General features: G+C 28.5%; 1 protein-coding gene across 2 annotated transcripts in view; it reads right to left on the reverse strand.

Moving 5' to 3' along the window:
- The window catches only part of LOC107455088 (CUGBP Elav-like family member 2), a 772,083-nt gene that overhangs the window by 695,122 nt on the left and 64,287 nt on the right, over nucleotides 1-12,674 (reverse strand). For both annotated transcript variants that reach the window (XM_043046908.3, XM_071187614.2), the window contains exon 2: nucleotides 10,701-10,870. In XM_043046908.3, the coding sequence (XP_042902842.2) occupies nucleotides 10,701-10,870 (170 nt within the window). The remainder of the gene's footprint in view (nucleotides 1-10,700; nucleotides 10,871-12,674) is intronic.

Below are 12,674 nucleotides of genomic sequence, written 5' to 3' on the forward strand. Positions count from 1 at the left end.
TAAGCTTTTCGAGCAAGCATAGTGCATCAGTAGTAACCACAAGTAATTAATTTTACGAACGCTTATCACAAACATACGTTTTTCCATTAAAGCCAACCGTCATTTTTTACGTTCACATCCCAAAAGTTATTTTCATATTAGCAAAGGAGGGGGGGAGTTAAGCTATTGTCAATTGAGCATGTAAGCGGAAAAACAACTTACGTATAAAAAATTTATTTGTTTTTAAATTATTTGCCCTAAGTTTGTATCATTCTTCAAATCTTGGCATGTTCCTGTTTTGTTCTTACTTTTTTTTTACCTTAATACTTTTAGAAGTAAAAAAGTAAAGAAGCGTAAATTATAATAATGAGATAATTCTCTGCAGAGCATCAAACATATTACATATTTTTTTAGATTTTTGTTGCTAAGAGACAGTGTAATAATCTTGATTTTATAAAAATTCCACATAATTATCTTAATTTAATCAGTGTCATGACTATTTATGAGTAAACTATTACGACTAATTGAAAGTTAACTCTTAAAATTGCTAAAAAAAATAAACCCTTTAAGTATGATGCTCTTTAATTAGCACTCCTAATATTAAGGGGGCCGGAAAGTAATGTCGTTTCGGCGTATTAAATATTCGTTAGTCACACAAATCAATTAATTTTTTTCCGATTCATTTCGATTCATTTTCGGTCCGGCATTGAAAAGTTGTTACTAACAAGGGTGAATACATTATTGATTAAAAATAAAATATTGATAACAAATATCAAATTCACCGAAACGACATTACTTTCCGGTCCCCATAATATATATATTTTAATATTCCTTGTCAAAATTGATTGAAGTCCTATTATGAGGTCTCAAGTTCATATTTGAATAAGAGAAAAATAAAAGTTATCAAAAACTGAGAAATCACAAATTATGAAGCAAAGATTGAATGAATCGGAACCTGTTTGGTTGGCTGAGAACACAGAGGTGTAATACAGCGATTATTCACAATACTTTGAAGGTTCATCTAGCAATCTTACAAATTATGTTGCTTTAAATAGTTCTTTCAACTGTCATTAGTAAGAATTCGTTAACGTTCTCTTTTTCTCCAAGTTGAAATATTAATTTGTGCCCTTAAACAAAATAGAAAAGTTGTATTTCAAACTATGTATTACATCACAAACTATGTATTAAGGGTTAATTGCAAAACACAGAACGCCTTGCATATATGCAAGTATAAAAGCATAAAAACAAACGGAAATCATATACATTCAGTTATATGGATTTGAAAAGCTCAAGAAAGTTCGTGAGCAAAAAGTTAAGAAAAGAAAATCAAAGAAAATTAGTGCATGTGCTCTGATCTCTAGATATAGAAAACATTAAAATTAATTTCGATTTTGAGCTTCAACACTTGATGATGGCTATGTGATTAAAGAAAGGTTTTAGTTTCAAAACCAGAAGATCTGTCTAGTTTCGGATCAATTAAAAAAAAATACCTTATTTATTAATTCATTTTGAAAGATTGATCCTTCATTTAAAATAGTTTACAACTTTATAAAATAAAAAGCAAGCAAAATGATATTTTTAGTTAATTACACGGACCAATCACTTTTTAACAGGAGTTAAGTTTTCTGCCCATGTGACACAACTTTCCATGACTTCAGCAAAGCAAATAAATTATAAATTTTTGAGTGACGATCAGTAGTCAATATCCTAAGTTTATTCTATAAATTAAATGGGCGCTGTTAGATAATGTTAGATATTTATGTTCAAAATGGAACAAAATATTTTTAAAATCCTACGAAACTACTTATGTTCTGGAAATTCCTATGCTTTTATTCCTAATATAGTAGACTAAGAGTTTTAAAACTAGTTTTAATTCGAGTATTTAATATTTGGTCTTAGAGTAATAACAGTTAAAATGTCTTAACAAAATAATTGAAATTATCCATTTTCAAGAATTTCAAGCTATTTATTTTAAAATAAACTATCTACTGAGTGATTTCAAATTGGTGATATTCATGATACAATTATCACTTTTATTAATTTTTCATACGGAACCGCAACTGCCTTATCCAAATGTGTTTAATGAAGTTAACTTTATATTGTTATGATTGAAAACAAGTATTATAAATACAACATAATATATGAATTCATACAAAAATATATAGATTCATTTTAAAATGCACATAAACATTAATTAGCATTTTTATTAAAAGAAGGCTTTATTATAATTATATTATCAGGAAAAACATACAGAAGTTTAATCGTGTGCAAAATTACAGAAAGTTAAAATAATAATTATGAAAACATGAATTTTAGAATAGACGAATTTTAAATTTTATAAACTTGAGATAAATATAAGCGAAAAGCAAACTGTAACTTATATGAATTTATCAAATTAAAATGCTTAATGAAACTTCTACTAATTATCAGGTGCTTCTAACAAAAACTGAACGAGCAACTACTTTCATAAATAGTTTTAAATAATTAGCTACTGATTACTGAGAAAGTTTCATCTGAAAAATAACAAAACTTGCAAACAAACAAAACTTGCAGTCTATAGCTTAGAAAATTGTAAGAATTAGCTTAAGAAAATATTTTCATAACTAACTTAAAAACATAAAATAACTATTTTCATAATATTTATTATTTCCAAAAAACAAGTTGAATACTTAAGAACATCGGTTGTTCAAATTTTAATAACTTTTTAAAGGAAAACAAAAACTGAAAATGGTAATCATTAACTGCCATAAATATAAACACAAATATTTTGCATTTTAATTAAATAAATGTAATGGAACCCATACTAAGTTCAAATGATATGAAAACGTATAAGCATCACTTATTTTGCATTTGAAATTAAAAAAATAAACTACAATACTTATCCTGGACAAACTAATAGATAATCTTTTAACAGTTGTAGTATATGCAAAATTACTGCATGTTATAAAAATATTATGTTATATCGGAGCATATTTTTATTTATTTTTTTTCTGGATATTTAATGCTCATATACTTTCAAATATTTTTGAATAACATTGTAAAACAATTGAAATACTCAAACAATTCTTAGGTAGATTAGAATGTGAAGCTAATTAGCATGTTTAACTTTTCTTCCGCGTTGCAATAAAAATTTCACCGGATGTGACCGATACTAAAAATAGTTACACCATAATTTTGTGACGAAATATCACTTGAAGACATTTCAAAACTTATTTTATATTCATACTTAAATATAATAAAAGAAATAACACTTGGAATTAATCAAATTAATTTTGATCCGGCTCCGATTACGACAATTCCTTTAGATAGAGCTCAAAAGTGACAACAACTAAGGAAAATTTTCATACATTGCAAATTTAGCCTTTACTATTATCTTATGTGCTGATTCACTTTGCATATGCTATCTGTGCTCTAAACTAAACGATTGGTGTAAGTCTTGTGGTCGGACAACAGATACATAATAATCATGATAAAATTCAAAATTCTTTCCATAGGTTGCAGATCATTTGTCAAATATAGAAAATTAATTATGAATTTTTAAAACAATTGCCTGTAAACTCTCTCGTAATGTATTATGAGCCAGAAACTTTATAAAATACAGAAAATTCCATAATTTAAGTCAAACTCGCCCTAGCAGGAGCTCCTCGCCCTGGTGGAATGAACAAAACTTTTTTAGATTTTAATTTGCACTTTGTCACGCATAAAAACAATATAAAAACTTTTGCTTTCTAACCTCAACATCATCGACAAGTAACATCGACAGACTGAAGGTACTAAATTTTTTTCAGCAGTCAGAGTATTTATATAAAATGTGAGCATTTTTGAATTATCGAGTTTTTCATGCTTCTTCTTTTAATGCTACAAGGAAAGTATTCACTATCACATACGTGGGTTAAACTTATCGATATACTTTAATTATTTATACTGTATCTGTACAATAATATTTGTACCTCATGACTCAGCCGGGATAGCCTGGTTGGCAGGGCGATGGACTCATGTTCGTAAGGACGGTGAGATTTCCCGTGTAGTAAATGGTGAATGATGCATGTTAAATCTGTCGCGTAATTAAATCCACCATGTTCCAAATTAAATTAAACCTCTGGGGGTACTGAATTGAACCCTGATAGTTCTCTGGTTGAGGTCAAAATTACGATCTGCGGATGTATGAATGCGATGTAGGGCTGTGATAGATGTCGAATTTTTGGGCACAGATGGCGCCACAGGAAAACAAAAGCAATCACTCCCCCTGTGCTTTAATGATCTATGACAACAACCTCGTAATTCGGGAACAAAAATTGATTTTCCCATTACTGAGTCATCTGCTTTTTTTTTCTAAAATCATTTTACTTTAATAATTGTGGAATGAAAAATTTAATTTAATCCCGTTGCATTTAAATGATGCTTCTCATAACTCTATTTTTGTTATCATAAAGACACCTGATCTTACTAATCTTTACAAACTAGATTAGTAGTATTTTTTAGGTGGGATAATATTATTTAGGCTCATAGGGATAATATTACTGTCATTAGGGATAATAATAAGCCCATGTCAACAGTGAGTCAAAGGCAACACATGCAAAAACTTTTTGCTGTTTGTCTGAAACAACTTTCGAGTGTATATATGACCTCATGACCTTCTCCTCAAATACTAATTTGCCCTGAAGCAAATTTTCGACAAGTTCTTACCTCGTAAAACTAATATGATACATTTTATCTTATTTAAACGATTGCTACTGTGTTTACTCTAACAAATACAGTTATTTAAAAGGCCTAAACACATCATCAGAAAAAAAGTATCAAAAAATTCAAGAGTACGCAAAAAGTTCATGGCAAGAAAATCTGCTGTTCATTTTGTGTGGAAATTCCAACTAAACTCAACAATGTTCTGCGCAATAGAGGATAAATTGCTGATAGTGAGGTAAAAAAAAAACAGAAAATAGACTATTTCTCTAATGCCAATTAGTTCTGATCTCCTTAAATATATCTTCGTATACAAATGAAGAAAGAGAAACATAAATTTCCTGCAAATAAGGAGGAGGAAATATATTCTTAAGTTTTATGAAAATATCTTTATCTTTACAATTGGACTGTTTCTTGAATCCATGTTTCTTTACAAAATGTCTTTACAGTTTCTTTTTCAAAATTGTTTTGTGAATTTTCTTGTTCTTACAAGACATTGTTCTTCGTACTACTGTATACCAAACAGTACACTCATATTGTATTACAACAATTGTTAGTTTGATCTTTTTAATTCCTCGCATTTTTTTTACTGTGTTATTTTCTGAATTGGTTATATAAGTATATTAATTTGCCTTCTCTTTTTCTAAAACAAACTCTTCAAAAGAGAAATGCTTTTTAGCTGTTTTATTCAGACAATTCTTAGCTTAGCTTATTAGTTTTTTTATCAATTCTAGAGAGTATTATATTCTCTAGACTTTTAGAAGACTTTTTTTCACTTTTTTCTTTTAACCATTACTAGGCGGTGGTTTTGATAAATATAAATTCATCGTCAAAAGAAAAAAAGGGCATGCTTTGAAATAGGATGAAGAGTTGAAATATTTCAGATTGAGAATAATGACACAGAAATAGAAAGAAAGATAAAAAACTTTCTGAACAAAAATACAGCATATTTAAAAAATGCAAATGAAAAAAGTACTTAAATTTGAGCATCGACACTTCAGAACAATTATCTTTTTTAGTATGTTTTAAAAATTCCCACTTTACGAAATCACGAAAATAATGAATAAGAAAAAAACTCTAAATTCTGAATTGAAATATGAGTATACTTCGCAAAAAAATTAGCGAAGATTTATTTTAAATGCTTTCACAATAAAGGGATAAAGTATGATAAGGTAGACTCAAAAATATATCCAATCGTTTACCTATTCAGTATTTTGTCTATTTATAAGCATTTTAACCATTCAATTAGGTGTTTTTTTCTGTAGTTTAGGGAAAAATATTGATTTGAATTTCTTTTTCATAATTCTTGTTACATTTTTCCAATAAACTATGTTAATAATTAGGTTTCATTTCTTTAATAACGGATTAGACCGAAAGGCATATTTGAAGTAAATAATTATTTTACAATACGCACAAATAAAGAGAATTCCTTATTAGTATCAGATGGATTTTCAAGCACTGGGCCTTAATCTTACTGATTAGAAGTCCAATTATTAATTATGCTAACTAATTAGTAAAGATGATATTTTAAGTTACAAAATCAAACATAAAAACGTACTTTTTCTTTTTTTCGACGGATTTAGATTTCTGACCCCTGAAATAAAAGGGGGAACCGCAATCTGGGAAAGCAGTCAAAAGTTTGAGCCCCTTAATGTTAGTTTTACTTCCTGCGTGTTTCACTATAATATCTCGAGAAATTTTTAAGTTATTGTAAACAGTTTTGCACACAATTATGAAATTGGTTTACTCAAAAATAATTCCATGTAAAAAATAACCTTTAGCACGCATTTAAATTTTATTATTTTATATAATGGTATTAAAAAAAAAATACGAGCACAATTTTTTAAAATTATTTTAAAGGATGTAATTTTGCATTGAAAAATACAAAATTTGAGCGAAATCGATCGAATAGTTCTTGAGTAATCGAATTTCATTAAAACTTTATTTTTAAAATTCAATTTCTCAGCAACTACTCGTCCAATTCTGATCAAATTTCGTATTTTGCAATTTAAAACTGCATTCTTCAAAAAATTATACCTTACGCTTCAAACATTTTTGATTATTTTTAACAAATCGACTATTATTATCCGATTTGTATTCCTATTGTAGGGAATGGTGTATTGACCATGCCAACTTCCATTTATCAATGGTATCTCAAGATTGGTCTTGAGATACCATTGAATCAAGATTGATTGAGCATGTCTTATATACTAGTAAATTGATGTTTAATAATCGTAGTGGTAGTTACGCCACAATACTCCTCCACTAGAATTTTATCACGGATAGAATTCGCTGAACGGATTCCACTTTTTGCTGAATCTGTGAATGACCGGGAGAGCTTTATTAAGATCATCGTAACTTTAGGCTGTTAACCTCTTAACGATCGGTTAATTTTCAAGAAAATGGTCATAGAAGTGCCTATTTTCTTATACACGTACATTATACACGTATTTAATTAGTGCTGACGTCTAGTTTAAAATAAACTATCTACAATTTCCTTAAAAATACCCTGGTACTGCCATCTGGTGTGTAAAATGAGAAATGAAATGTTTTCCGGGTAAAAGAAATGAGTTAGCCTTATTCTTATTGGCACGTTGCTACTGTACACTCCAGTCCGGGAATATCACGGGAGTGAGAAATAGAGGACGAAACCTCACCCCGTCATTTTCACGGGAGCGAGAAGGAAGGGGTTAATCGTGAGAGCTGTATTAAGTTCACAGTCGTGGTCGTTCCTGTGTTGCCTTTAGAAGTCGAGTAAATACGTTCTATGTTATGTGTGATCGAGACTGAGTAGCAACAGCGTGAGAAAGTGGATGATGTCGCAGTCACAAGTAGCAAGTCAACTGTTTAATGTGGACTATTCATCTTAGTTCAAATCGAAGTGGGAGTTTCTGTCAAACTAGACGTTTTCCCATCACATCCGAGGGTCACCCATGTGACGATGGTAGTTATCGACAATGTCAACCTTCATTTATGAAAAGGTACCCCAGCGTAGAATCGTTTAACATTAAATTAGTGCTACCATTAACATCCAAAATGGTTTATAAAAGTGAATGTTTATTCACTTTACTAAACAAATTTGAATTCTTTTAACCTTCCAAGTATGGAAAGTACCCGCTTCCTAAAAAATATAGTCTCAATTGTTTTGTACGAAGGAGTGGTCGAAAATTAGGATCCTTTAATGCTTATTTCACTTCTTGTGTATTTCATCATCTAATTTTAATTTCTCAAAAATTATTCGACCGATTCCCTTAAAAATCTGGACTTTTTCATTTTAAAATACGTAGATTAAATCAGGTCAAAAATTAGTATATCTTAGCATTCGAAATTCTGACCATTAGAAAATTAAATAAAAATATACGAAATTTAATAAATAATTTTATAATATTTTACACGAAATTCTCGTTGTATGTCGTATATGACGTGTTATATCGCTTATGACGTTTTTGTATCATATTTCGTAACTTAATATAGAGTAAGTACAAACTAATTAGCAGATCACACGTTAATTATTATAACTAATTAGTGCGAATGATACTTTAAGTTACAAAATCAAACATAAAAGCGTACTACCTCTGAATAAACATTAACTTTTCTAAACAAATTTGAACTTTTTTTTTATAACCTTCAAAATGTAAGAAGTAGCCGCAATCTGAAAAATATGGTCCCAATATGAACGAGAGAGAAAAGTGAAAAATAAGGATCCTTTAATACTAATTTTACGGTTCGTGTTAATCGCCATCTCATTTTCATTTCAAAAAAATCATTTGAGAGATTACCTGAAAAATGTAGACTTTTTTTTTAAATATATTGATTATATCGGTTTAAAAATTAATATGCCTTACCATTCAAATTTTTAACAGTTAGTAATTTAAATAGTAAAAACTAGTAAATAACTAATAATATTTTACATGAAAATATCTCTTCATAAGAGAGTTTCATTAAAACATACTATTTTTTTTGTTAGTTTTACTTGTCGAAGACTGAGAAAAATACACAAAGAGTGATATGTACACTTAGGTATTCAAATTTTCACCAGCTCTCCTGCATTTAAACTATGTGATCATATTTTCCAGAAATCTCTCGGAAAAACTGTTTAAAAAGAACGTTTTTGTATCTGATATCGTAACTTAAAATATAATAAATATAAATTAATAAGCAAACTTAAAGTTAGGCCATTAAATCATTAAGATTGAGTTCAAGTATGTACTTCGAATTCCGATCTTTAAAAAGAAAATGAACAGATTCCTCTTTTTTTGCTCACTCTGCATTAAGTAAATCAAAAGAAAATTTCGAAAGAAAATATAAATGATCTAAAATGAAAATTTGCATTTTTATATTTTAATTTTTTTTTTATTACTCACTCGAAGAATTTCCTATAACATCAAAATTAATGTTTTTAACTGTTGTTGATGTATATGCAATTTAAAAGGCGTCCTCAAAGAGAGAATTTTTTTTTAAATTTATTTTTCTGTCATGAATGACATAATAATGAAATATGTATTTATATATTTGAACAAAAATAAGACCCTCGTATAGTCTAAAAATGTACGAAGCAAAATTCGCTCAAAAATTCTATCTTTTCTCGTTCCTCCAACTTAAGTTTTATGCTTCTATCAATGTTCGAAACAGTAGTAAAATCTCTTCAATGATAAACATAGATATTCTTAGTAATACAATTCCCTCTATGCTATGAAGTGTCTTGTAGTTTCAGAAAGAAACTGTTTCCTTCAAAATAAATAAAAAGTAACACTATAAAAATGAAATTTTTATGAGTAAAATAATATTGTTTTGAGGATGAAGCGAATATATTTTGCATCACGAAGAAATAAACATTAGATTCTCGCCACTCACTTCGAGAAAAAAAGATTATTGTCAATTGCGTTCTTTTGTTGAATTCTAGTTATTTGTAAAAATATTTTAAGAATAATATTTGCAGCTAAGTATTCGAAATAAAATTATCAATTTTTTATTATATTCAAAAATTAATCATTTCAGGCTTTGACAAAGTTGAAATTTAAATTTAAATCTAGATAAAATTTTAGATTAAATTTATAAATTTGTCTAGTGATAAGAATTCGCATAAATTATTTTAAATGTTTTAATCAATACTTAAAAAAAACTATTTTTACGAACAGGGCATATTCTGAACTCATGCTATTTACTGAGCTAATGTAGCAATAAAAATGCTTCCAAATGTTTAAAAATAACAAAAATAGAATAAAGTTTCCGTTGGTTACTAATATTTTAAGAATAATAAGTATTCGTAACTAAGTATTCGTAATAAAATTATCGAAATCATTGTTATTTTCAAAGGTTACTCATTTAAGTTTTGAAAATAGTATTTAAATTTAACTCAGTAAAATTTTCAGATTAAATTTAGTTTAGTGATGGTAATTCTGCGCATTCATGCTTTCAGGACATTAAAAAAAATTTCAAATCATAATACGATTTTTTTATTAAATGAAATAGAAAAAAATAAAGCAAACGTTATTTGTAATATGGTACCCAAATATTTAAATTGAATAAATGAAGCCATTTTACAGAAATCAATGACATTTTAGAAGATAATTCTGAAACCTATTAAAGGAATCAAAACTAGCATTTTTTATTATGTAAACATAAATATAAATTGCAATTGGGAACAAAATTCTTTAAGAATTTCGAGACACAAAAATTTCAAAATTCGGAGATTTTTTTATTATTATTTAAAATTATAGATCTGTTAGTTTTCCCAAAAATGGCGAAAACTTATGTCGATGCCCAACTTATGACGTGAGAGGAAATTTAATTTCGGTATTTCATTTGTTATTTGAATTTTTTTATTTCGTGATTCAATGAAAATTCTCGTTGATTGCACCAAATGATTAGGAAACTATTATAATGAAAAACCAGATTGAAACAAATTTACATATGGAATTTTTTAAAATTTATGGACTGTTTTCAAGATTGTTGACCATGATACATTTCCATAAGACTTTTTCTAATTATATTAGAAACTTATTCATTATCATATTGGTTGAATAACTAAAATCACTTACCTCGGCTTGTAAGTGTAGCCTTATCCCTGAGAACGGTGACTTGATAAACAGGTCCATATTCCTCAAAAAGTTTGGTTAAATCACTCTCACCCCATGATCGTGGTATTTGACCAACGAACATTTTGATCGCATCTGGTTCAGGTTGACCATCAGCAGTCAATGAAGTAGCGCTGTACGAAACACAAATGAGTTATAAATGTATGGAGAAAATAAGTCAAATTTTGATTTTAAAAATTGTTGCTCAACAGTACCAAACAAAGACACCCAAATACAGAAAAAACACCTTCATTCTGATTTTCTTCAACTAATTTACAACGTCATCTACTTAAGAGCATTTACTTTATAGGTAAATTGTTGTAAACAAAGCCCGGATTCGACCACTTCACGAATTGGTCTGCCAAATCGCGAAATGGCTAGGAATGCTGTAAATTGGCTGGCCAATGTCCGATCTTTTCTTGATTTCGGGAACTGGCCGGCCAGATCGCGAAGTGGCATAGGATGGCTGGCCAATGTCCGATCTTTTCGTAATTTCGGGAATTGGCCGGCCAGATCGCGAAGTGGCATGGGAGGATCAGCCAAAGTTGGAAGAAAAAATCATTGGCACGTATTTTTGACTTTCAAAATTACTAGCTGCGGTACCCGCAGCTAACTGCGGTGGCATGTCGACCTTTGAGACAAAGTAAAAAATTAAATTTTTTAAATTTTAATTTAAAAACTTGTTTATATTTTATATTTTTAAATTAGAAGATTTATATTTTTAAATTAAAAAAGAAAACAAAAGGGGCAATACCTATCGAGCATTCTTGAATGATCACACCGCTTTTTGGCCGGAACATCGTGGCCACTTCGCGAAATGGCTGGACTTAGGGCTTTGGCCGTAATATATATATAAGATGTTCGATTTTTTTTTTTGAACTATTCGATTGATTCCACTCTAATTTTGTTTTTCGCCGTATAACATTCTTTTAATTGATGTAAATATTTGCATTTCGTAAAATTCAAGATATTAAATTAAGATTATTAAATTATTAAATAAAATTTTTAAATAACAAGATTATTAAATAAAATAATAAAAAAAAATATTGAAAATTATTTTTGCATTGAATTATTTTTAAAAAACGAACTTTATTGTTATAGTTGCGTGCAAAAGTTTTTGAGATTGCTCAAAACATAATAGTAGCGCAAATAGTAAAATTACAATTAAAGAGTTCAAACTTTCAACTGCTCTCTTGACTGAACTATTAGGACCATACTTCCCAGATTGTGGCTACCCTCCGTGTTTTGGGTATCAGAATTCATAATCCAATATGTTTATTCAGATTATGTTCATTCATAGAAAGTACGTTTCTGTGTCTGATTCCGTAACTCAAAATACTGTCTGCACTAACAGTTGTTCAGGGTAATTCGCTTTTTTTATGCACTGTGCATGTACTGCAATGTGTATGTTTTTTTCTGCACTGTGCTTAAAATATTAAAAAAATTAGAATACAATTTTTTTTCAAACGACATTGCTATTACAGTAAAGTTAATAAAATTCATTTTGCTGCAAATCAACCATTTTTCTTGAATATCTAATATTGACTTACACTTATAAGGTTTAGTGTAGTTAAATTTAGAAGTATGGAACTCTACTGTTACTACTTGTGCTTTAATTTCACTTTTTTAATTTTCTTTGTGATGCTTTAAGTTTTTTTTAATAATTTTTTGAAGTTAAAAAAATAAATGATTCCTAATTCGTGATTATAATTCAAATATTAATAAAGAAAATTGTGCATGATTCCCAAATTCAAACTCAAAAGAAAAATTGCCTAAAATCATTTTGCACAAAAAATGTTATCAATGTTAATTTCTTCGCTCAAAAATAAATTACAAGAATGTAAAAGATTCTTTATCTACTTCGATTTCACCCTAAAATAAACTTCTGAAACTTATTAGCAACTTTTAATTCAACTTAATTTGTAATAATTTTTTTAT

Source organism: Parasteatoda tepidariorum, chromosome 11, assembly GCF_982258835.1.
Source record: "Parasteatoda tepidariorum strain Cologne lab strain chromosome 11, Ptep-v5.0, whole genome shotgun sequence".
Classification (NCBI taxonomy): domain Eukaryota; kingdom Metazoa; phylum Arthropoda; class Arachnida; order Araneae; family Theridiidae; genus Parasteatoda; species Parasteatoda tepidariorum.